The following is a 27,474-nucleotide window of genomic DNA, read 5'->3' on the forward strand; positions in this document are numbered from 1 at the left end:
AAGTAAATCAGAACTCCCATTGCTGACACCCCGAGAGTGTTCTCATCTGTCAGAGATTTAGCTGCCCTTTTCTTGTATGTTTTCCTAGAGAGCAATTTTTTATTTTTACTTTAACCCTCAGCATACTCATCATTCATGGTTTACACACTCAGGAAATAAAGGGCCAAGGAGGGATGCTCCAAGGTCTTTTGTTCCTGTTGATGAACGTTTCTTTCTGTCCTTAGTGAGAGGATCTCTGTCAAAGGCAGATGCTTTAGCCATGCTAAACATGTAGTGCCTTATGTAGCACAGAGCCAGGGCTCCCGGACCGGATGCTCCCTTCTCTTCCCACTCCAGCTACAGTAACTAGGCTTCAGCCCCACTGCACTGCAGCTTGCAGCGTTATTCCTTTAATGGGACTAAAGATTTTTCTGCTTCTGAAATATGAATCAAACACACAAATTACTTTTGGAGGTACTTGCAAAAAGCTGCACGTTTTAGCTCTAGTGACTTCTCTCACTCCGAGAATCAGCTGGATTTCAGCCAGAGACAAGGGAAAGGCAGATCCCACGTGGATGGGTGAGGCTTGGGTTTCCATCTCAGCAGGCAACAGATTTGGTGATTCATCACTGCTTCACCTGGTTTAAATACACTATCTGTTCATCCTGATGACTTATTGTGGAGATTGGGTGAAAAAAAATCTACTTATAATTAGTTAGTGGCTGTCAGACAGGAGAATGACTAGGAAATACATTATCCTCTCTGCCCAGTGGATCTCTGTGGATGGTAAGGGACTTTGTGCAAAGCCCCTCACTTAAATAGATCATGGCCTTCATAACTCACTTCGTGGGAATATAAGCCTGTGTGGAGACATACTTTTATGACCTTTCCTATCTTTCTTCCCTTGTGTCTTTCTTGTSTGTGGGTCTGTTGGCCTTACAACACTTTGTCTTTCTCTGACGTCGCTCCAGTGCTCTTCCCTTGGTTAAGGGTTAAGGGTAACCATCATTCTCGTCTCTTTCGTAATTCATCTGTGAAAACTGTCAACAAGAAATAGTTGGATTTTGAGGAAAAAAATGTTAGCGCCTTGCCTCCAGTAAGACTATATGTTAACTATTTTGTTTGCAGTGAGGATAGGGTTTTAGTTTGGTTCTTCCTTTCAGCAAAGGTTCTAAGTAAATCAAATTGCTTTATCTATTTTTACTCATTTTTTAATCTATTTGTGAAATGGAGGAGTCCTCAGGGTCTGGTGCCTAATCAGAAGAACAGAAAGAGACTGCATGAAGAGCTCAAACAAATTAAAATAAATATAGCACGATGACAAACAATCTGAGTTGTGGTATAGACATTTAAAGGTGCAAATTAATCATATGTTTTTGGGTTGGTGATCAAGGACTATGAAAAATTAAATGATGTCTAGCTTTATAACAAGTGTTATGACAGCTAAATGACATACATGAATGCTAAAAGGAGGATTGTTTGTATATACACTGCATATATATATACACATCACTTTAAATATGAGTAGAAGTGTATATTCTGTATGTGTGGTATATACACTCTCAACTGAGATACTCTGTTCCAATTTTTGTGAAACTGAACAGTGGCAAAGAACAGCTCTTCATTCTTTAATCTTTCAGAGAAAATTCAAACTGCTGTTTTATGCCTAGAAAATAACAGTCGCAGGAAATGGAGAGTCACAAAATCCAATTCCCTTTAAGGGTGATTTTGATCTAGCTGTATTTAGCTTTAAAAGTTTATTAAAAATCCAAACAAAGCACCCATCACTTTAGGAGAACTCCAGAAAGCAGCTCTGAAGCTTCCTAGCAACAACTGCTTAATTATCTCTGCAGGTTGGTGTTCTTGTTTCAAGCATTGGTAAAGCAATCTGTCACCAACCTAATACTTAGTGCTGTCGTTCCTAGGCCAGTTTCTGGTGCTCAGCAGGAGCTGATGGTTGCAACATGTTTTGCATGGAGAGTAGAGTTTGACTTGAAGATCCACAAAGCCTCAGAGGTATTCTGGCCCATAAACTGTGGTAGTAGTTGACTCTGGGACAACCCACATACATTTCAGGAATGCTACTGAAATTAAGTGAAGGCTGAACAAGAAGAAATAACATGATCGGTCTTCAGTGGTCTGATAGGTCAAATGTACCAGTTTTACTGTGCTGAAGAGCCATCTAGTAGGATGCCCAACCATAACATAGAAAGATAGCTTCACATTTTGGATGCTAGCAGAGGACTTGGGGACACTTGAATTGCTTTGCTACAGATTTCTTGAGTGAACTGTGACCAGATCAATTGGGTCAAGGTGCTAAAAGATATTCAGATGCTTGAATAGTGTTGATATCAAGACAAATTAGATTCCTAATTCTTGTTCAGGTGCCTTAGTCTGCCTCCGTTCCTACTTGTGCAATATGTCCTGTTCCATATCCTTGCTCAGGGGGTGCCAGGGATAAAATATGCTGAGGCCCCTGTTTCAGAGGTAGAGAGCTCTTTAGATGAGGAATGTACTTTATCTGATAAACCTTAACTGATATAGCAGGAGATTACAAAACCACAGGCTGAACTGGGCTGGCTTACAGTAGACTAGGCTATAGCTACTACTTGATCTTGTGCTATGGAATCTATTTTTTTTCTTTTAAAATTATGCTTTCAATGCTGTGATCGAAAGATTGTTTTCAGAATGCAGATTAATTACACTCAGTTCAATCAGCCTAGCTATGTTGAAAACCTGAAAGAACATCTCAGAGATGAGCGTGTAGAATAGAGCGAATACATACAAAAAGTACAGAGACACCAACCTCTTGGATGGTGCAAGTACACTGCAAGAGAGGACCTGCCCTTACTATATAAAACTGTGTTGACACTGAAGCTCAGCAGAAGTATTTGTAAACCTGTCAGCATGGCCTGCCTTGAATAATTAAATGCAAGTCAGCATGTCCTACTGTCACCTCATTAAATATCAGCATTTACTGATAATTGTTGATTTCCATATACTGTTAAATTAACTATATTCTGCCTCTGAAAATATAAATAAAAGTGGAAGAATAATTCAGACACAAAGAGTCAGCAGAGTCAGCTGTCTGTAATTTAACCTGGAAACACAATATAGCTTAGAAATGGGATTGTGCAGTCCAAAGGATATAGATAGAATCTTTCATCTCTGTTAGATATAGGCCAGGGCTGCAAAGTTCAGATCTAGATTTGGATCACTGAACCAGTTTAGTATTATCCAGCAGGAACTTGACTCCCCTAGATATCAGGGCTGCTTTCAGGGTTTTGAAGATCTCCTTCTCTGCACACTTCCGCTCACCTTAGACCAAATTACACCAGGGTAAAATGTAGAACTGAGGCTAGATGTAGCATCTATAGAACCAGAGACACAGAACGGCAAAACACAAGGAGCGTCTTCTTCCTTCTTAGAAGGTAGAGTTTAGTTTTCAGCAATGGAACACTAAATTCTGTTGCTGAAAGATTGAAATTAATTATCGTATTTATTTTTACCATTAGTGGCTTTTAGGGCATCAATATTTTTGGGGTGCTGTACACGTACAGAAGAGGAAATAGTCTAAGCAGAGTGAGAGAAGAGAGAGGAGTCAGGGTTAGAAGGAGCTACAAGAAATTCCAAAKAAAAGAGGGAAGACACCAAAGGTGAGGTTAGTTGGACAAGCAGTGCAAAGGAGCARTTAATAAGACTGGGGTGGAGGATTCTTGAAATCCCAGGACTCCAAATGCTGGACATTCCACGTTTCGATGGGTTTTTTTGCTCTTCTTCCTTTACATGGTCCACCTTCTATTTGTTTTTCAGAATTTCATTTGTAAACTTCCAGTTCATCTTCCATCCTGTCTTTATCTTTTTTTTACATCCGTTTATATGCTGGGCTTCTCTGAGGGCTGACATGTCCTGGCTTAAACTGCAGCTGCCCTAAGGATGATTTTATATTTAGTAGCTCCTTATGAGCTGCTCTCATTTAATGCAGCCCAGACTGCCTGATAAAATATTTGCTGCAAAAATCCCTCCCTTGCCTCTCCACATTGTAGCGTAATGGTAAGGCTGACCCTGAGAAGGGGCTAGTACCTTACCCAAAGTTTGCCCAGGTGGCAAAGCCCCCTGGGGCACACTTCTAGGCTCTATATGCTATCAGAATAAGACATTAGCTTTGGAGTAAAGGATGAAACCTGTTCCATCAAATCTGTTGCTAGGAGAGCACAGCTATCAGCTTGTATCATTCAGAGTATATATGTATATAAAGCCCAAACAAGTGTGACCTTTGATATTCTCCCACTGTATATATTTTTTTGCATTTATTGCTAGCTGACCTCTTCTTAGGTTGGCATATGAATTTGGAGAGCTTAAGAGAAAATGTTCTTGTGTAGGAGTGATTCAAATGCAAAAAAATCGCCTGGTTTCTCCCATCCTTTGGGTGTTAGAATTATAACAGGCAGCTTTCACAAATTCCTTCCTTTGTTTTTATCCAGRTCTTTGGCCTTAGTATCCAAGTGCTATGACCATTGCTCCCCATGCCAAGTCCTCCTGACAGAGATGGGGTGATTGCTAACCTCCAGCTTTCCTCTTTTATACGGAAAGGTCAGCAGCGAAGGTTCAAGGGACTGCGAGAGATACGCAGCCCTCCCCCTGGTCATCCCGCTAGGCTTGAGTCTGTAGCAAACAGGCAAGTCCTTTTTAAAACAGTCCCTATTTCAAGCCTGTGATGCTTTCAAGTGTGACAACGTGTGGGCGGGAAGCTCTGCATCAGATGGAGCACTGGCTCAGCTCTCAGCTTCGTGTGTCTGCAGAGTAAAGAAATGGCACAATACTGCTTCGGTGGAAAGCAGCTTTTCCTGGAACATGGGGCTGAGGCAGCGACACGGTAGCGCAGCCTCTGGTCTCTCTAGATTGTGTTCCTGGAAAAGCCGTTCAGTTATTGATAAGGGTCGCACTGACATCGCCAAAAGACAATGAGGCTCCTGCTTCCCTTCAATAATTTCTTACTCAGCAGATCTTTCATTTACAGCTCAGCAGAATCAGCAAGGCAGACACATCAGCTGAAATGTAATATGCATGCTGGAAAGCCAGAGAGGAGACTGCCCAGCTTTTATATTTTTTAAACTAGAAAGGAACATCCACACAGCAGCCTGGGTCAATTCTGCTTTGCAAAATTCTAAATGCTGTCACGGATTTGGCATTACCAGGTTTTCTTCTCTGCTGTTAAATGTGATTCTTGTTCATTGTTCAGAGCTGCTCTCCCACTTACACTGAAAATGAGGATTTCCCAATATAGGTAAAGAGAAGGGACTGATGCTAGTGCTCCAGATCTAATTGAATTTAACAGGCACTATTTTAACTAGTAAAGCTGCTGCTGCTTTGTTCAAAGTATAGTGCTGACAGCTTATGCAGGGAGGAGCATTAACCCTATGTGTTCCTTTAACTAGGTACAGTATTCCAAGACAGCGTTTTAAACTAGAGATAGAGCTTTAAGCCTAAGCATCCCTTTGAGACACAGGACCATCCTGGGTTTGTGTCTGTGACCACGGCCCTACAGAATCACTTCCGAGATGGAACCAGGGTAAAATTTCAGAAGAGCTTTGTGAGATTCCAGCACTGTTAAACCCGAGCCCCACAGTTAGTTTGTACCAAAATCCGAATTGCTGTCTAAAATAAATGCATATGAAGAGTCCTATTTTTAACTCGTGTTGTTCATACAGACATTTCTGAGACTCCTGGTGGTGGTTACCATTCAGCTAACTAATGGGATCACTGGCTGTCTGAGTAAGGAGGCTAATGATTGAGCCTTATTAGAATATAGAAAGACAATCTCATACCAGCAGATCTGAATGTCAGACGAGGCTTTGCATCAACTTGAAAACATGAGAGCTGTAACATCCCATAAATTCCACAGGTTACTGCAAAATCAAGACCATCCCACAGCACCATTCCATGGGGAAGGGTCTGCCTGGTCATGGAGATTTAGCCTGCTGCTTTGATTTTGCTCAAGATCCTTGCAGGATCAGATGTTGTCAAACCAAGTGTTTTTCTCATTTCCTTTCAGTTTTAACAGCAAGAAGAATGTGCCTATTTAAGCAACCTGTTTACTGTGCAAAGGCAAACAGTCAGGTGCCATTTTCACAATCACTCCTGTGTTAGAGGTAGATGCAAACACTGGGTTGCCAGTGCTACTGCGTCACAGACGCTAACAATTTTCATCAGGGTGAAAACCCGGATGATACCACCATGGCAACCAACTTTAAATAGAAACAATAGCCAGCTCCTTAAAGAAATAAGGGCGCAGGACCTGGTTCCATATTCATAAACGTACAAGATCATTATTTTTGAGCATTCATATTTTCTGTGTTCTTATTGCCTCTTTCCTCAAAGGATATCAGCATACTGTTTGCAATTTGTATGCAGTAAATACTGAAGAAAGGAAGCTAGACACATCTCYGTGTGTCTAGCAGCAGTCGGAAAACATCATGGCAGATACAGGAAGGTCTTGCCAACTTCTTCAGTTTTCAGTTACAGAATCTTTAAGTCCCATGCAAAGAAGTCAGTCCAGTTTTCTCTTGCAAATCTTCAAAGGAATAAACAACAAATCATTCACGTTGAAAAGATGAAGCGCTGAATCATGCCTCCTACACTTGAGCACTTGTGTTCCACTGAGTCAAATTATTTCACACTTGCTGCATAAATCTTTGAGAACTCTCTTCCAGAAATATTCACAGTGATGGTTGAAAAAGTTCAGATGGGTAGTCTAATATTTGGAGTATAGTTTTGGTCAACTCACTGCAATCTGATGGTGACTTATCTAATAGSAATGGGATTTTATTTGGAACCAAATACCTCAAGTGAAATTGCAGTGAGAACAGTACAGTCAATGTGCAGCTGACTGAGTATATGGAAACCACAAGAAAATGCTTAACATATTTTTAAGTATTTTAACCAGCTGTTTTTTACATATCTGAATTTAGGTGAAAATATATTAAAATTCCACCAGGTCTCTCTCTCTCTTGGTCTACCTAATACAGCCATAATAGAAGAGAGAATCAGAGGATGTAGAAACAGGGAACTACTTTTTGCTGCTGCTTGAGCATTCAGTATAAGGAGGGTGGCTTTTTGTTTGGTTTTGTTTTCTTTTTTTTTTTTTTTCAATTACTACTAACCTAAAATTCAGGAAGGGCATGTATCAAGTATGCCATAACCCTAGTTTTGAAAAGGACCTTCAGTGGTATGTTGTTTTCCCCTCTGCCATTCTTATCTGACAGGTAGTATCAGTTGCCAGAAATGATCTGGGTTTATTCTGTACTTTGTACTACAATATAAATGGAGCTGAATACTTGTCATAGTCCTTTGGGCAGGGCTCCTGACTGCTGCAGAGTTTAATATTGAGATTGGCAACACTAACTTAGCTGATGTAATCCATTCCATTACAGATATTTACAGCATGCCACATTACAATACAAAGGCAGAGGTTTAGAGACGAGAAAGATGTGACAAACCAAAAAAGCCAACCCATTCAAAACGGAGGCTGACACTGCAAGGGTTTATTCCCCTCACTGTACATTCACAAAAATTCCTTTTAATGCCATTAGGAACATATGCAAAGCAAAATTCAGATCAGCCATAAGCAGACGGTAACTTCACTGATGTCAAAGAAAGCCACTYTCAGACACACCACATCTGACTTTAGGTCTGTCTTTAACATTAGCTGGTGACTCATGATCACCAGGGTGTATTGTCCAAAGTCACTCCTAGGTTTCCCCATTCTTTGGCCAAGCATCACAAGCCTTCRTCTATTGTAACACAGGGGGAAGGAGCAGCAGAGAGAAGTGCTTGTTCCTCTTTTTGAAGTTATTACAAGTCTGAAAGTGATGTGCAGTTAATCAGTTAGTGCTAAGTCACTAACTTAGCTCTAAGTCTCAGTCAGAAAGCAAAGCCCATCAAGCAGCTCCTTTCAATTTGAGGATAGAAGCGGAGTGACTCCTTACCTGTTTCAGACCCCATTTCTTTCCTGCACTACTTCTGGAGGATCTGTGGCAGGTACTATTCAGAATCAGCCCTTCTATAAATGTTAATGGAGCCTGTGCTTGTGGAAGAGCCTGGAGAGGTTTCACATGTAACCGGAATTTCTATTATAGACCATTGAGGAGATACACGCACTACCTGGTACTTGTGATTTGAAGTGAACAAAATACCAATAACGTGGTTTGAATGCAGTGTTTTGGRTACAGATAGCCCCAACCCAAGAGCTTGTTTCCCTGAATATCTTAAAGTTCAAGGGAGGTTGGTGCTAAAGGGCTTAACTGAAGCAGCCTAATTTTATGTTTAATTTTACTTGTAATTGAAATGGCAGAAATTTGAGTTTATGAAACATACGTTGTTTGCCTAACCATTAAATCAGTTTCTTGCCTTTTGCACTCCTTAGTGCCCTTGGTACAAATAATGTTGTTTTTCCAGTATATCATGTAAGGTGATTTCAGCTGCAATTTTTCCATTCCTAACCAATGCATTACGGGCATTTTAGATGGTTTTATATGTTTATTGATTACCTGATGTACTATTCTAACTTCTAGGAAATAAGAACATAGCTCTTAAATCATCCAGATTCTTTGAAATGCTTTAATTTCCTCAGGCAAATAGAGTATATTTTGCCAGGAAGCTTAATTGTATGATACATAGATCTGGTTCCACTTTTACACAGGTCTTGTATAATTCCTTTCACTTCAGTGAAATTACTTGTGAATWACATTTAGAGTCTATAGGTCCAGGATATGGGCAGGGGACTGGAATAGTGTTGGTTTTTTCTGACACTGAGGACCTTAAAAGCACTCCGAGACTGGAGCCCATTACTATTCCTCAGTTAGAGTCCTCTAAGATGACTGGGAAGGATGAGGGAGTTCCTAACCAATACGTCACATCAGATCTTTCACAGCGTGGTAGAGATTTAATCGTTTCTAGCTCTTGGCTATTTGGTGAGTACGTACCGACGGTAAGTTGGTGGTCTCAGTCACGTCCCAGTGGACAAAGTGTCCATACTACAACTGCTGCTATCAAATTAGCTCCCTTGCTGCCAATCTGAAAAGAGGGTCTTTCCAGTCTTTGAAAGTTTTTCTGTCAATCAGTTAGGAAAGTGCTTTACAAAAGTGTATTATTTGCCTCATCCAGAATTGTCATGCTCCAACACCTAAAAGCACCAACACTAAAGCTTATATTCTTCAAGAACAATGTCAAACTCCCACCCCATGGACGACTGCTCAAAGTTATAAGCACTCCCAAAATAGGRCTGGATTTTCACAGCGATAATTGAAAGCTGTAACTTTCCATCAGGGAGCAATAGCACAGACAGTAGTATCAACAGAGTCAAGGCTTTTTACCGGGATGTTACCTAATTAATTAGAGTGAATATACCACAATCCTATCAGTGTATAGCCTTTCGTTAGTGGGTGTCTCCTGTACATAGTTATGGGCCATCTTTTATGAGAAAAACTSTAGAGGAGATAAGTGAAAGACTCGGTCCTTATGAATGCCCTAGGCCATAGTTCAAGAAATTATTCATTTTCAGGATTATATTAAAGCTTTATGGGCATTCTTAAATCCTGCTGCCCTCAGTAAACTGACAACTAGATAAAACGTTAATGCAGGGTTTCGTTTTCATTCAAAAGAACTGAAAAGGTTACTTAATGCTACCACTACTAAGAAAAGCCGTAGTATTTCTTAGTATTTCTATATCCTAAGTTTCTTAAATATTCCTAAGTATATTCCTAAGTATTTCTTATAAAACCAGCAATCACTGTTTAGCTGAGATCTGATGTAAATATCAGAATATTTATCAGAATATAAATATCAGAATATTTAAATGCAAGATAAATAATGAGAAGTTAAACAGAGCAATATTATGAGTTAATGAAAGCAATAATTGTTTTTCTTTTGGGACTATATGACTAAAAAGATTGAATCAAAGAACACTTATGAGTCAAATTCTTATCTGCTACACCACTGTCCCAATCAAATAACTCCAGAGTTGCATTGCTGTAATTTCTGTTGAGATCAGAATCTGCATATAGATACTCTGTCAAGTTCTAAAAGGACTATTATATTACAAGCTAAAGAGAAAAGAAAGGGAAAACAAATAGCACAATAATTTATTTCAATAGATTATTTGTGTGCCTGTGTGCTCCATTTAAAAGAATAATCTGTAAATGACTTATTATCAAGAAAAGTTATTTGTTTGCACTAATCAAGCCTTAAACTTGGAGGCATAATATGGAACTAATTATTTTTAACTAACTAATCAACATGTTTCATTCATAAGTTGGGATTTATCAATATAGCACATGAAAGGAGAGAACATATTATTATTTCAATTTAGATAATATGCAAAAAGCACTGTGTTTGTAATGACCTGCTTTCACTGAATATAATCAAGCTCCAAAGCTCTATTACAGGCTGGAAATAGCAGCAGCTTACTTTAATGAGATTTCTGGCTCTGGGCCCCAGCTGTTCTACGCAAGGCTCTCCCTTTGCTCTATGACCTACCAATATSTGCTGTCACCAGTAATGAGACAGGACCTATTTCCTAACATGGGGAAAAATTGGAAAGCAAGAGTTCGTTCTGCTCTGTCGGTGGAAACCCACCCTCTTTCCCCCTGCAAGGCACAAGGAGGGGAGCACTGAATATGCAACGTAACCCCACCACCCCCTTGCCGGTAGAGTTAAAACATGAAACCCCTAAGACAGAGAATTGAAAGGTGAGGCTGAAACTCCCTTCTTAACTCATCCCCTTAGCACATGGAGACCAGTATTCATTAGGTACATACACTGTATGTCTCTCCCCTATGAAGCACCCCGGCAGAGGACTCCGTGTGATCTGCAAGGCATGGGGAAGTGGGAATGGTGGCAGCCTCAGACCTCAAATGTTATGGATTTTATGGAATTACGTTCATCTCGGAGCTGCACTGGGAACGTGCCAGGAGCTGAAGAGCTGCACTTAATTTGCCTAAAATGGAGCAGATTGCCACTGCTCTCCTTTTTAATAATGGAGATGCAGCCTGGAGACTACAGATTCCAGCAAGCAATGCTCCAAACTGAGCCAAACTGCCTGGTGGCAGAGCCCGAGGCAGAGCACTGCATACTCGGGCTCAGCCTCCAAAGCCTGGATCACCAAATGCTGCACTAAGGGACAGCGTGGCTCCAGGGTGAAGCAACACCAGCAGCATTTTGGTCACTCCAAATTACTCTTAATATTGCTTCCTATATTCCTTTTGTATAATATCCCATACTGTTCAAAATTAGCACTGGGGAAAATTCGGTCCCAGAAAATGCTTGATTGGTTAAAGTTTGTATTTTTAAAGCTATTTTTATCCTTAACTTTATCCAGTCACTCGGATTCATTAATACTTTTGACATGGATTTTTTATTTTTTTTTAGGACAAGAAGCTACTGTTTTTCCTCTGAATAGCATTGTTAAGTATTTCAGGAATCTAAAATGCACATTTTTTTTCTGTGCCCTGAATACAAACCTCTTTGGAAAAAGCTGACGAACACTTTAGTCTGAAAATTGGAAGGCATGTGCTTAATGCACTTTGAAATTAAATGATTTGGTGCTTTACAATTTGTCTTTTTGCCCTTCCCAAATACCCAAAGGCACTAGCCCACTTTGCAAATGAATAGGCTATGAAATCTTTTCGAGAAATGAAGGTGTCACTGAGTTAGAGTAAAAATCATATGTAGCACCATTGCACTTCATAAGCTTCAACTAATTGACCCTTGCAACAACCCTGATGCATTCCTGCTTTATTAATAGGAATTAAATATCTAATTATTTTATTTTAGAGGTAGAAAGAAATACCCAAAGAGATTGAGAACCTAAGTCTCTATAATAAAAACAGCTCTACTCCTGAACTGCTACTGCCTTCCATATGCCTCTGGGACAACTGGTGGATGCCCGTGGACAGCCTGTCCCGGCACGCAGGCTGCTGTCTATTTGGAAAGGGGTGCCCTGTGCCCAGGCCGGGCTTGCAGACTGCTGGTGTTTGTGGCAGGCTGGGCTTGGAACGGGTTTTGGGGTATCCCTGTGCATGCACAGCAGGCACCAAGGAGGCACCGTCTTGTTGCTTCCCCTGTGGAGGCGATGCTCGATGTGGTTGTGGTTGGCATTTAGGAGCTCTCAGCTGCAGAAATCTCATCCACATACAGCAATCCACTGGGCTCTTTGCAAAAGCCTGCGGTGGGTAAATACTCCCTTGTATCCTTTTTCTTCCTTCTACAGTTTCAGAAGTGAAATTATAACATTAGCTTTCACATTCGTGTTTTAAAGCTGTGCATCCATATGGAATTCTTTGCCCAGTTTGAGAATGCTGCCTTTAAATAAAAATAAGAATTTCCAAAGGCCACATTGCCAGATTTTGAAGTATAGCAAAAAGAACTTCACCACTGTCACAATGCTACCTATTTCTGCTTTTAAATTATTTATGTGTTTACTGTATTTTACATGAGCCATGGAAGCTAGAGGCATTTTTGCAGTGTCAGGTCATTCTGAAGCACATTCCATACAAAGAATAGGGCTGGAAAATATGGTTGTACGTAATATTGTTCATTAATATTACATAATTACTATACACAAAATAGTTCTCTGGGCAATGATAATTTTTTTTTTTTTCCATAAAGACTAAAGACTCCAAGGCAAAGCACTCCATTAAGGGGTTGCTTAACATATGAGGGTATATCTGTATATAGTACCTTCATACAGTTGCAGAAAAATGATAAGGACAGCTTAGCCAAATGAAGACGTTAGCACATACAATGTTTTACACAAGATTTAAATGGTTTACTGGGTTTATAAAATCATACTTTGCTATTGCAATGACCAAGATGAGATACGATCTAGGAAACAGCAGTTGCAGCTGCATCAGCGCAAAAACGAACAGTTGAATTTTCTCTGAGGCCTAGAGAAGACTTTTTGCAGTCTTTGAAAACTGCTCTGAAATAAAAATTTTCGCTATGTGTAGGCTAATATTAGCTACTGACAGCTTGCCTAAAGTTTTTAGCTCAGCCCTTCTGAAGCAATTGTTCGGGATAAAATGTTGATGCAGCTTTTCAGGTCTGTTGGTTGCCTTTATTACCATCAAATGTGAGCAAGTCCTGTGTCTTATGTGATACATTAGACCTAAAGTAATGTGGAAGAACAGCTGAACTGACTAATAATCTCATAAATGAGCCCTTTGAATTTTAATGCAGCCCAGTGCACCTTTCCTAAAGTCCTTGTGCTAGAAGTATAATGGTAATTTCGACTTTTAGTTTGATTTATTAAATTGTGTTAATTAATAGGCTGTAGCTATTGTACGAAGATACAACAAGCATTATTAATATAAAATGGAGATCTGGACATCCTGACAGGGCTTTTGACATTCAAGAAAACATCAGGCCATGTTAAGCTTTTTGATACTTAGAATTCGGCTGATAAATCTGTTTCTAGAAAAGAGATTCTTATCCCTTTTCTGCTCCATTTTTTGAGGCAGAAGGTAACTATAAATTTATGGCAGCAGGATTTGAGTTCTCAGTTGCTCCAACAGCAGTATTAAATAGGTGCAACAATCTGATGTTTCTGGAATCAGCAGTGTGTGCAGTGTTAATATTTGAAGTTTGTGTGTTGAGTCACTGAGGGCTCACCTTTCTTTCCAGATGACACCATGACAGCTGCAATCAGCACATGCATGAGAGCTGACATCTTTTGATAGAAAAAAGGGGGTTGCTGGCAAGGCATTTTTCCATAAGGACTTCCTTCTAAGCTCTGTTACTCATTGCACATCTTAGCTCAATAGTGCCCTGATTTGATAACACTCAGGGTATATCACAAACAGCACATCTGCTCTCCTGGACTCTCCCGCGACAAGGAGTGTGACTGATCTGGAGAGGTTTCTGGTTGGGACATTTCACTTTTTTTTCAAGTTGTTCTGTGAGCTAACTGTATTAAATTATCAGTTAATAATACCACCTCCTAAAGGTCATACRATCTTACTAGAGCTGTGCAGTCCATATGCAGACAAAGTTGTTCTGGTTTGCACTGAAGATGTTTACCCTTTGTTGTGTTTTATCACTAGAAGTTTGAATGGGTGCTTTATTAAATCCAAACAAACCACAGATCTCGAGACTGTTTCTGACCGAGAGCAAGCACATTTTCTACACCCATGTTGCCATTCTCGATTTTTACTGTGAACTGAGTCACAATCGAACGATGATTGGGTGATGTGTTACAGGGAAACTGTCTGAATAAAAGCAGGATAAAAAATCCTATCTTCAGAGGAGAGCCGTATGTTCCYACTTGTGATTTGGTCTCTCAGAGAAGAGGCTGTCGAGGGGCTTGCGATTCCAGAGGTTGGTTCTGGGGGTGCCTGCTCAGTGCACGGTGCCACCGACAATCGCAGCTAGAGCTGCCTGATGCCGCCAGCCAGAGCAGTCGGGGACTCCTCTCCTGCGCGGCAGCCAGCAGAGTTAAAGTGCCTCCAGAAATGAATCCATTAGGTGCTGATAGTGATTAGTGTAAGGTATCATAATGACTAAAGGTACTTCAAGTGTAATTCAGTTCTAAACCCTTTTCACATGAAAAGCGTTASCTACATCCATCACTACGGAGCTGCAGCCATCTATTTGGTGGATATGGCAGCAAATCTGGATACCGAATCTCRGACAGCTGTACCTTAGCAAGGGCAAAGGAAAGGATACCTGGACAACTTTTACCGTTCCCTCCCTTTGAAAATATTATTGGATTTTTATTGTTGGGGTAGAGTGAAAGAAATTTAGGATTATATTTCTAAATTATTTAGAGTCACATTATTTAGATGCCCAAGCTTTTTAAAATTATTTGGATCCTATGTTTAGAGATTTCACCTATGCTTTAAAGATTTCAAAGTTAGGTCATGACATAAGCTACAGGAAAATCCRCATGTCACTTGCTACAGGATAAAGGGTGGATTTGACTGCAGATTTGAGCTTACGGTTTGAACAATAAAAAAAATACTGCTTACATTGCTATATATATTGAATTACAGCAATAAGAAAGTTTTTAAGAATGCTTGTCACTATGTTAGTGTGTCTGTAATGAAAAGCAGAAATAATAATATCTTCATGATTCCCTGGAAATTAGCTTGGTTTTGCAGTGTTAGAGAGTGGGGGAAGTAGGATATTCTTCTGTAAAAGAATGCAGCAAATGAAATACTATTGCTATTAAAAGCAATTGATTTTAAAATGTTTGACAAATGTGCAAGCTAATCGTAGCTGATTTGATGATTAGTTTCTACAAAACTTATGTGGCAATTCCAAAAAAATCCGCTTGGTTCTCATGCATTCCAAATAAAGCTCAGACACATTATTTGAGACTTCTTTTACATCATCAAATCATCAAAATGGCAACTTCCTCACAGATTGTTAAATGTACTTGTTTTTAGACACTATTTTSTTCAGTGATTTATTTTTCTCTGTAACTAAATGTAGTGACTGCAGCCCTTGTACTTTGTTCAGGCATTTTTCCTCAAAGAGGTTGACTAAAATGACACAAATCCTGCTGTGCAGCTGACACCATCAAAATGCCGGCCATTAAGAAATCTCCCATGATCTCAGCAAACTATGTTTGTCAAGCAAGGTGATAARAGTCAGATTTTGGAAGTTCTGCTCACATAACTCTAGCTGATTTTCATCTACCCTAATGCATTGCAAGGGTGTGTCTGAATTAAATTAAGGCCATCTGATCAGTCTTTCCCAAACTATTCTTTTAATAGCRGTATATTACTGGAGCCAGGTGCACAGCTTCTTGACAGACATGCTTGTTAACGCTGAATCTGATGATGATGATAACAGTATGACTATAAAAGTACAGAAGAAAACAGTATTTAATTGCAGATGGGCTCACAAAGGTTGCAAATAAAAAACAAAGGGGAATATTGTAACCCAGTAATTTCTTGTTCACAAACAATGCTACTTCAGCTATCACCACAATGCTACCACCATATGTAACCAAGTACCTTATCACACACTGAAACATGGGATATGTGATTTCAAAGGAAATGGTTTACTTAATATAATGCTTGAGAAATACTGGATTTACTAAAAATATCTGTATCCTCTAAACTCACAACCAGGTGACTGAATAGGTTGGAAACAGTCTCATAGCAAGTAGCAGTGAACAGCSCACTACTGAATGAAAATTCTTCAGGAAATGTTTCTGCAACTTTCCATTTTCAACTGATTTTTCTACTGGTATATCTTTATATAGCTATTTTAATTTCACTATCCTTTTGTTATTTAATTTTGAACTGTATTTTTTTGTATTTTTGTTCCTAGRTGTGCAAAAAAAGAGCAGCCATCTCTAAAACTGAACTATTTGCCAACCCTACAAGTGAACTCACATGTAGTAGACAAAAGTCATGATGGCTGCCCTTGCATAATCTACATTCCTTTGCAAGAATAAACTTCAAGGAAGACAAACATGTGTCAGCTTTGGACCCACAGTTGTGCCCACAGATCAGGTAACCGTGTACAYGAAAAGCCAGTCAGATGTGCAGCGTGCGGTGTTACCATCCGGAAACTGGGATTTCATTTTGCATACCCAGCAGGCATAAAAGCATTGCTTTTATATATTTGCTAAGTGAAGTAATAATCACTAGATGTTCAATAAATAATATAGCTATGTAAAATACATGCTGGATTAATATTTTACATTGGACTGTAATATTAATTCACTTTCAACCCAAGGCTCCCTAATGTACGTTAGAAATGAGGGCCTTGCCATGTGCTGCCGGTCGGACAGACGGACAGGGTTCCTCGCGGGGCAGCCGAGCCCCAGGCGCCACACGCACGAGCTGCCGCTTCATTCTGGTGTATTTTAGTCTGGCTGTAATGCATTTGCCTTCAGTACCTGCGGGAAATAGCTTAAAACCATCTACATCRGGAGTAAGGTTGTCTGGGGATCTATGCAGTTCTTAGTATCTCCAATTTAATGTATKTTTACTCGCTTCTATCTGTGTTTATCTCTTTCACTAGTTTTTTTTTTTTTTTTTTTTTTTTTGCCTTTGCCATAACCTTTCCAAAACCAACACCATGCAATTGATTGAGATCCTTTAAAATAGCCAGGTGACCTAAGAGTTTAAAAAAAAAAAAAACTATCAGAATGACAGTCTCAGAAAACTCTCAAGATTTTTTTACATGTTTTTACTACTACCCTTTATCATCATGTCCTAATCCTAGGTTTGGAGACCTGAGAAGTCAAACTGACCCTAGCTACTGTTGTGTTTTCTCCAGCCAAGTCGCACCCTGAACGTTTTATGGAATTATTTACTGGGCCTTGTATGAGTGAGACGCTGTTAAGGCAGGGCCTCGGAGCTGCGGGACTGTCAGGTCGCAGCACAGGGTGGTTTATGGAGGGTGCAGGCGCGRCGGGGCCTCAGGAAGCGGCAGGGTTTAGGGTAGCGCCTGAGCTTTGGATACTGGACCCCACAGGAGGTCGAGAACTGGAATTGGCCCTGGCTTGGGGAGGGGGGGGGGGAAATTCTCATAGTATGGATATATAACGGCAAGTGAGTGGCTGCTGTTTCCCTTTCCACTGTTTTATCCGGCCAGCTGACAGATATGCGGCTGATTTTCAGGGTCAAGCAGCCGGCGCCGTCAGCCCGCCCCGTCCGCGTGCCCTCCACAAAGATGGCTGCCCGCGGAGGTGACTGCGCTCCGCAGTCCAAGATGGCGGCCCTGCTGGCATCGGGGTGACCTTTCGCCCTTTACGCTACCCAGCGGCGGCAACGTGCCCAAACCAAAGGTGGCCGCCCCTCAGCCTAGGTCTTCCCTTGCCCTTACCAAAAATGGCCCCCGGCTACACACCGCCCGGGGGCGTGCCGGGGGCGGGGCCCGGGCCGGCGGAGACGGGCGGCGGGGCGGGGCGGGGGCGCGCCCGCCGCCGAACCGGAAGTGCCGCGCTGCCTCCTCCAGCTGGTTGTCATTTCGTGCGGCAGCTCGGTCCGGAGGAGACGGGGCTCGGCGGCGGGGGGGGTGGGAGGGGAAGGGAAGGGAAGGAGGAGAAAGAGAGAGAGGAAGAAAAAAGAGAAAAAGGCGAAACGAGCCGCAGCAGCGGCAGCGACTCTGCGCGGAGGACCCGCCGCGGCCAAGCTCGCCGGCGACTGCAGCGCCTCCGCGGAGCCGGTCCCGCGGCCGCCCTCTCCGCTCCTTCCAGCGCCCGGCAGCAGCGTCCCCGCCGCCGCCCTCCCGCTACCGGCTGGTTTACATGAGGGGCTCGGCCGCCCGCCTGGAGCCCAGACGACGCGCAGCAGGGGAAGGACTCCGCCGCGGAGCCGCCGCCGCCGCCGGACCCCGCGCCCCGGTTAGTCCGCCGGGCTCCCCCTCCGCTCCGCCCCGCGGCCAAGAGCCCGTGCCGTAACCTCCGGGCGACTGGGGAGAACCGGTTAAACACCTTCCATGGGGGAGAGAGGAGCCCGGCCCCCCGCCGCCTGCACCTTCCCCTCCCTGCCGGAGGCTGCTCCTCTCCTGAGGTAAAAAGAAAAAAAAAAGAGGAAAAACCCAGCAAAAAAAAACAAACAAAACCCCTCCGGCCTTCCCCCGACGGCAGGACTCTTGCGAGGGAGGGGGGACACCGCGGGGAGACCCCAGCGAGACCCGGGGCCTGGCGAGCCGAGCCGAGGAGCCTCCCCGCGCCCTCCGGCCCGGCGCCGCGGGGCGCCGCGTCCCTGAGGAGGAGCGACGCGCCCGGCCGCCCGCGGCTCCCGGAGGCACCGGCGAGCCCGGCACCAGGAACCACCCTCCCGGCCGCAGCGAGAGCGAGAAAAAACCTCCTTCCCCTTCCTCCCGCACGGCTCGCCGTCCCCTCCCTCCCCCCTTTCCCCCCGAACACTGAATTCGCGGATCGCGGAGATGAAAACCTTCCTCTTCGGRCAGCCGGGACTCGTGTGAAGGACGCGCGGATTCGGGGTCGTAAAGAAGCAGCGAGCCTGGCGAGCTCAGAAACGCAGCCCAGAAGGAGCAGCATCGAGAATCCACCCTTCTCCTGCACAACTCGCTCCCCACCCAACACACACAGAATACTAATTTCCTGAGATAAGATCTTACCCCTTTAAACAACCGCACACGCACACACACTGTATATTATTTCTATATATAATAGGTAAACCCAGCAGCACGGGAAAAAGCCTCCTCTGCAACTCACCCCCCCTTTCACCCCCACTGAAGGCTGAATTTGAGGTAATTTTTTTTCCCTTACCCACAGCAAAGACTCTTTTTGAACAGGACACAAATATATATTAGATTATAGAGATGTATTAAATTATTTCAGATCTAAATCTATTTTTTTGCTGCCAAGGAATAGGGGGATCAGACATCATTGTATATTTTTTTTCCCCCTCTTAACTCATTTATGGGCGAGTCAAAGCTGCCGAGGAGGAAAAAAACAGAATAGTTAGAATCTCTTTATCCTTATCCCCAGAAGCTTTTTCTCTCGTTGCTGTGCATTTCCTTTTGAAAAAGGAAACCTCTTATTTTGTGAACCAAAGATTTATTTTTCCCTTCCTCCCAGCCAAAGGAAGGAAACGGACAAATTGACACATTTAAATAGTTGAAGAGATTATCTTTTACGAAAACAAAATCTATATCTGAATCTGAAATAGCGTGGAGGGAGAAACTGGAATATCTAGCTAAAACCAGGATACTTACTAATCTCTCCTCAGAAGAGGAAGAGGTAAACGCTAAACATCAACTTGTTCTTAGAGGGAGGATTCAAACCCTAAATATAATAAATGGGGGATTACGGGTTTGGAGTGTTAGTGCAAAACAACACTGGAAATAAGTCAGCTTTTCCAGTCAGATTTCATCCGCATCTGCAGCCTCCACACCATCATCAAAATGCAACCCCCAGCCCTGCTGCTTTTATAAATAATAACACAGCTGCCAATGGCAGTAGTGCTGGGTCAGCTTGGCTCTTTCCTGCTCCAGCTGCCCATAATATTCAGGATGAGATTCTGGGGTCAGAAAAATCTAAAACTCAGCAACAGGAAAAGCAAGAGTCCCTAGAAAAACAGCAGCTTTCCCCTAGTCAAAGTCAGGAAGCAGGCATGTTATCTGAACCTGAGAAAGCTAAAACTGAAGAAAATCAGGGCGATAACTCTTCAGAGAACGGCAATGGAAAGGAGAAAATAAGAATAGAATCGCCGGTGTTAACAGCATTCGATTATCAAGAGGCTTCAGGGCTGGGTACTTCAACGCAGCCCTTGACATCCACCGCATCTTCTCTGACTGGTTTTAGTAACTGGTCTGCAGCTATAGCTCCTTCTTCTTCTACAATAATCAATGAAGATGCAAGTTTTTTTCACCAGGGAGGGGTCCCTGCTGCCTCAGCTAACAATGGTGCTCTGCTGTTTCAGAATTTTCCACATCACGTCAGCCCTGGCTTTGGTGGTAGYTTTTCCCCCCAAATTGGACCCCTCTCTCAACACCACCCTCATCACCCCCATTTTCAGCATCATCACAATCAACATCAGCAACAGAGGCGGTCTCCTGCGAGTCCTCACCCACCACCATTTACACATAGAAATGCTGCTTTTAATCAATTGCCTCATTTGGCTAATAATCTTAACAAGCCACCTTCTCCATGGAGCAGCTACCAAAGTCCATCGCCTACACCATCTTCATGGAGCCCTGGTGGTGGTGGATATGGTGGGTGGGGAGGGTCCCAAGGTCGAGACCACCGCAGGGGACTGAATGGAGGGATAACACCCCTGAACTCCATCTCGCCCTTAAAGAAGAATTTTGCAAGTAATCATATCCAGTTGCAGAAATATGCTCGACCCAGCTCAGCCTTTGCTCCAAAATCATGGATGGAAGATAGTTTGAATAGAGCTGACAACATTTTTCCTTTTCAGGTGAGTATGCGCTGTTATAGCTGTAAGAAAAATAATAAATTAAGTGCATTAAAATGCCCTAGAAAAGGTGGGATATGGGGGTTTGAGTAATACAGTCTGATTGTATGACCTGTATGTTTGCAACTAAATATATATATATAACTTGAAATGTCACTGTGTGAATTACACTCTTCACGATCTCAGCTGTGAATCGTGCTTTTTTTTTTTTTTTTTTTTTTTAAGTGCTGGTCATATCTATAGCCTACCAGACATCTGTAATTAGTTAGTTCCCTTTATCTTAATTTTTATACACATTAAAACATAATTAATGAATAAGTATAGTTATAAATAGCAAGTAGATCTACAAAAAGGTGTAAATAAAAAGTTAAAGTAAAAAAATAAGTGTTGCTTGGTGAAATATGAAAGATTTGAGGTCTTTTCAAGTATTTGAAGATCCATCCAATCTGAGAAAAACTATTAAATCGTTGTATTTTGTTTTACAGTATCATATGGACTTGTCTTGTAGAGCATCATGATTTTTGTAGACTTTTAAAAACATCTTTATTTTTATCTGTGGTGAGAATTTCCTCAGCAATGGTAGCAAATTTTGGTTAGAGACCATTAAATCATTACCAAAAATAGATCTGGACAAACGTCAGTTAGTGGTCTTCTGTATTTCAGTATGGCCTTATCCTGACAGGAGGATATCTTGTCTGACATCTCAACCTCTCCTAGGCTGACTCTATATAAATTTTAAAAGAACTGTATAATGTGGAACCTAATCTGCAGTAAACATTGAAATAGAAATGCTCTTTATCAGACCACTACTTAAACCTAGATTTTATGTGCATGTGCTTTGTGAATGCCTGGAGGGTGGATTTAGAAACATAAGAATTCTTTAACATCCAGTGCATTGTTTTTCAGGATCTTCAGATGAGGACAAAAGTAAAAATTTCAAAATGATATGCARTATTTCTAGCCATGGTGCAAGAAGCAGGACGACCTACTTTTAAATAATTTGAAAGATCAGTCGATAAGAACCGTGCAATATGTCTCATGTCATAAACCACCCTAAAGAAATAGAAACATGTTTAATAATGACCTTATGGATTCAGACAGAGGAACAGTTCAGTTCTCCTTAGTAAACTGTTCAGTTTCTGTTTGGTTTGCAGGGCCTATGCAGCCTGCTGACAACAGAGCAGCTGCTGGCAATAACTTTCCATTAAAGACCTTTTATTTCTACTGCAGAGCTACTAGCTGGTTAAATATCAGGTAGAGTCCATGTAGCTCTAGAATGCGTAGTAATATCTGATTTTAATGTTGGGATTTGGAATTAATATAAACAACCTGTGTCCAGCACACCAGATTTATGCGCTGAAACCATTAGAGAAAGGGACACAGCTGGAGTCGGTCTTTTTTCAGCCTCGCTGCAGCAGGACTTGGCTCACAATTTAATTCATTTTCTACCCTGACACGTAGCTGATGTACAGACTGACAGAATGAGATCAAGTGTGTCCTTGCTGTTATGTTTAAGGCCCAAAAGCACATTAACTGATAGAAATGTGCTTGGTTTGGTATCAAGAAAATTTCAGAAAAGTGACAAAATCAACCTTGACACTTGGGTTGTGTTCTGAAAATAAAATATAAGACACCTGTATTTTGGTCATGGTCAAAAATAATTTTTATGTAGCATGTGGGTATCTGTTTACATGAACACTAAGATGAAGCTATACATGTMACGACCAAGTCTGACACTTATACGTGCCAGGAAAGGGAAAGTGTTAAAGTGAAATGCTTTCCAGTCTGTTACCATCACTTCTGTGAAAAAAAGGGCAGGGCCGAAAAACAGGACTTCAGCACCGCAGACCTAAAAAGATGCTGATTAATTTTGAAGCCATCTTGGACAACTGCTTTTTATAACTTTTCTTTTATGCAAAATATTTATCCCCTTTAGTCACCCAGTGATTTGAGTTTCAAAAGCACATTACATTTTTGAATTGCTGAAAACAAATGATGTAAAATTTGACCTTTAGAATGCTTTCTTTTCTTGATTATGCTGCTTGGGTGGCTGACTTAAAGCAGAAATGAGGAGTTTTGCTTGCGATATATGTGTGTGCATGCATTTACATATATGTATGTATAAATATATATATATTTATATACATATATATATATGAAGCGTCCTTGGTGCAATCATGTATTGGACAAGGTTATTTTGTTAATGGAATCTTCTTATATTCCTGTTTAGGAAATAATTGAAAGCTGTCTTAGCAGCAAAACAATGGAGTAATTTGAGACAACTATCCTTCTCATTTAATATTTATGTTTTGTTGCTTAAATGATTAACAAGTTTTGCTGTAATAGAGTGAAAATTAGTTTCTTTGGAAGACAAGGTGTAAAGCAGCAATTGCAGATATTTGGGGCTCACTTTGTGTGTATATATATGTGTGTGTGTATTAGCAGAGGTTATCTTTACTCCAATGCTTAGTGAAACACAAGTATATGTTTTGATGGAAATCTTAGGGTAACCAAGCGTAAGTGCTCGTTTCCTCTTCGGGGAGGACAACATTGCATAATGTCCCCATAAACCACTAATGTGAACTACCGCTCACTTCAGATATTTCTGCCCCCAGCTCTTAGTCACTTGTGATGAAATGGGCATTCCAAAATTCGCAGATAAAAGGAAAATGTTGTATTGATCTGCTTGATAATCTTGTGATTATGGTGGTTGCGTGCGTGGTATTCAGAGCTGCAAGCAAGCCATTGTGCTGTYTTTCCTAAGTGTTTCCCTTCTGGAATTCTGTCTCATTACCCCGCACAAGTAGACCTCTATAGCAACCTCTTGTTGCAGAGATAGAAATTGAAGCAACGTAAGAAAAGACTATTACCAGACCTGTTAATGAAATTAAGTCTTGATACTGTGCTTTAACCAGTGGGCAGCCTTTTCCCTTCAAAGGTCTTTTGAAAAGAGAAAAGCCATTGTTCTTTGTGCAGTCATTTGAAAAGGAAATGGTCTGTAAACGAAAAGTGGTTCCCGGAAAAAAAAAAGAGTGTTTTTGGATACCATAGCTTTCCCTGATCATTAATAAGTGAAAAGAGATGTGACTGTGACTATTTCATCTGACAAAGTTACTGATTTTTTTTTTTTAATAATTCCTTCTACTTCGCTCCTTGCAGCACTATCAAACTAAGTGCTCAGTAATTGCATTTTGCTGTAGCATTGGCCTCAAGGTTGTTTGGGCTTTCCTTTAACTATGTACTTGTACTTCCTCATGAGCCTGCCTGTTATGCAATGCATAAATCTTGCTTTTATAGGCATTTCCAGGTTTCCTGATCTCAGCTTCAAGTGCGTGATGACACTTCTGAAATTGATCTTTGAAACCACTAGCAAGTTAAGCAACGCTTCATATAAAAATACTTCAAAATAATTTGTGTTTATTTCTGGAATCGGACTTGAAAATAATTGCCCATTTCAAATAAATTTGTCCGTGAAGGTAGTGCATTATATCCATTTGTTCAAAATGTTTTTTCTTTTTTTTTCTGCAGTGGCTAATTTCCAGGTATATAACCCCTTCCAAATCCATTGAGAGTCTGTGCCAAAGGGACTTTCTCCTTCCCCAGGCAGATATGGAATGTCTGAGAAGACACATATGTGATTACAGAATATGTTCTAATTCTAAACTATAGGTGATATTTGTTTGCATGTAGAAATAGTTGATTTAATAAGTGYGTTAAAACAACTAATGCTCATGAATTGTAATTTAAAAACTCTTGAATGCATTTGCCAATATTTCCTCTTGAAGAAATTTTGCAAGTAGATTTGTTTACTGTGCTTTTAAAAATATTAGTTGTTGAGGAACCTTTTCAGAAATTATGCAGTCTAGCTGCATAAAATGAGACTCCTTGTTCTGCAGAAAGTTTTGCAGAATTTTTTCTTCATTCTAGTAGCAGCAATTATTCTTTGAAATTTCAGGCTATCATTTAAAAATGGAATAAGTACTTGAAATTGGATTTTTAAATGTCCAGTCACCCATTTTTCTATAACTACATCAGCTGTTTAATAATTAGTGTTTTGTATGCCATTCCCCACAGCTATTGGTCTGTGGAATTAGAAGCACTCTAATGTGGTATGACATGCACAAGTTAAGTGCTATGGAAGTTAACACTCTTCTTGTTTTATAAACTTACTACTGACGTTAATACTTCGGCTTCGGCCCTCCTGTGAGTTTTTGACCTCAGGGTTTCTTTTTAAAGAGAGCTTTTGTTAGAAGCTATTTGAATTATGTTTGTATTTTCCAAAGGTTAAAGAGAATACTCTTAATAATTTATTTTCAAAGCAAAATGCTTACATATTTCGCAGTCCAGTACAAAGATTGAGAGCACAAGATATTGTGGAAAATAGCTTATAGAAGATAGATACACACACACACACACACATATATAAATATATATATATATATATATATATAAAATATATATATATATAAAATGTGGCTAAAATAGTATCAGACATGTTATTGGAAATTTTTATAAAGGTTATAATTTCTATTGCTTAAAAATATGTTCAAGTTTGACAAAACCAGAAGTGCTCCCTCCCAAAAAAGCTCCTACATTATGTGTCACTTAATTTTTCCAACTTCTTCTTATTGTTCCCTGCTGAAGCTATAAATGATGATCAGGGCAGCATACAGCAACATCCTTTCAGGAAAAGCCTGTTTATTCAAAGCCTTTAATTCACTGGATCCTGGACTGGAAGCTGGAATACAGTGTTTGCAAGGTGGTTGGCAGGATGAGGGAACTTACCCAGAAGTAGAATCAAGTCCAAATTTGCTTCAGTCTGATTAAGACAAAAATGTGGATCTTGTATTTAGTATCTACAGTATTACCTCTCCCTACACACTGTCCTTTGCCTGTGATGCCAGGCTTTTTAATTAGGGGAAATAGGTAGAAGTTTTCAGGCTTCTGATGCTATAATGAGGGTGGCAAGAGTAGTTGTAAATTTTCTAATTTTCACTAGTATTCTGGTTTGACAAAAATTTAAATATATGAAGTAAGCCCTGGTTTTAGGTATCACCCCCCATATATATATATAACTACACTGACTGCATAAATAGTGCTTAATCACCTTCAATAAATTAACTCACTGACTTGCTTTGCATTATTATTGATGTTTCAATATTCAGAGAAATCTTATAATATAAGATGAGGCACAACCTTAGCTACAAGCAAGGACTCACGCCTGGGTAACAGTTTTACTTTTGTACAGTTTGGGTTTTTACCATTGGCAGATTCTTCTTGGGAAGGACTGAACAGGAGCTCTCAGATTCTGGAATCCTATTTGTGCAAGTGCTAACAATGCTGTGGGTGCAGATTAAATATTGTAGGTCTCCACTTTAATAGTGAAGTTAGATCTACATTTTTCTGATATACAAGAGAATTTAGGTACGGGATTTTTGAGTGCTGAGCATGATCTTCCTGTGCATGAAAAATTTTTGTTTAATTTCTGTTGCATATGAGGATATCCTGGTATATATTGCATATGCTTACTACCAAATGACTGTTGTTTTAGAATGAAATGTCTTTGGACTTTTTAAAAATAAAAAATAGAATTGGAATTAGAATCTAGTGATTTGCTATTTGCAAGTGCAGTTTTACAGAACGTCTAAATGTAAAATGATCCGTCTGGATGCTGATGGGGAGAGCAGTATAGTCACAGAGATGAAGTAGTTTGCCTACACTGTATGAATCTCATGACAAAGTTGTGACATGAAATCCTGGGCTCTACTACTAATGTTTTAACAATTTGATCGCATTATTATGCACACTCTACATATTGAAAATGATTTCTAGATAATAGGATAATCAGAATATTTTTATTTCTAGACAGAACTGGCCAGGGTTTAGCTGTGATATTTGCTGTTGTAAGAATATTGGCAGTCTAAATAGCTCTCTGTTAATCAGATTTGATAGCTGTTACCTCCTGTCGATTTTGTGCAAATAATACTGCTATTCAAAATGATGTTTAAGGAATATTTCTTAAAATGTTGCTGACTTTTAAGCATAATCATGTATTAAGACTGAAGGTTGATTTATGGTCTTGTTTTCAGCCTGATGTCCTTCTGCCTTTGTTCCCCTTTCCCAAGGGTAAATGTGCATGCCCTTTGGGCCCTCTGATAAAGCAAAATTTTAGATCCACTAAAACAAACTCCTGTAAAGCAAAGTTCTTGTGATCAACCTTTGTAAACAACATCAGGCTGCAGTTATCGTAATTTGTTATTGAAGTGTACACACTCTGCTTTATTTCTGAGTAGGCATTATTCCTGTTGAAACACAGGAAATTCCAGTTGAACATAAGACAACACTTCCTCAATGTGAGGGTGGTTAAACACTGGAACAGGTTGCCCAGAGAGGTTGTGGAGTCTCCATCCTTGGAAATATTCCAAACTCAACTGGACACGGTCCTGGGCAGCCTGCTATGGCTGACCACATTTGAGCAGGAGGGTTGGATGAGATGATCTCCAGAGCTTCTTGCCAACCCCAACTAGTCTATGATTTTATATCCTTTATTTATTAAAATAAGTAAGTATACAGTAAGCAGTTTAGCGTC

At 40.7% G+C, this 27,474-nt stretch overlaps 1 protein-coding gene across 1 annotated transcript in view; it reads left to right on the forward strand.

Moving 5' to 3' along the window:
- Positions 1-19,109: 19,109 nt before the first annotated feature.
- The window catches only part of CPEB4 (cytoplasmic polyadenylation element binding protein 4), a 45,023-nt gene continuing 36,658 nt past the window's right edge, over positions 19,110-27,474 (forward strand). Inside the window, exon 1 of the mRNA XM_085298096.1 lies at positions 19,110-20,888. Within this exon, the coding sequence (XP_085154222.1) occupies positions 19,767-20,888 (1,122 nt within the window). The 5' untranslated portion in view covers positions 19,110-19,766. The remainder of the gene's footprint in view (positions 20,889-27,474) is intronic.

This window comes from Rhea americana, unplaced genomic scaffold (assembly GCF_003343005.1).
Source record: "Rhea americana isolate MKP2758 unplaced genomic scaffold, rheAme1 scaffold_135, whole genome shotgun sequence".
Taxonomy (NCBI): Eukaryota; Metazoa; Chordata; class Aves; order Rheiformes; family Rheidae; genus Rhea; species Rhea americana.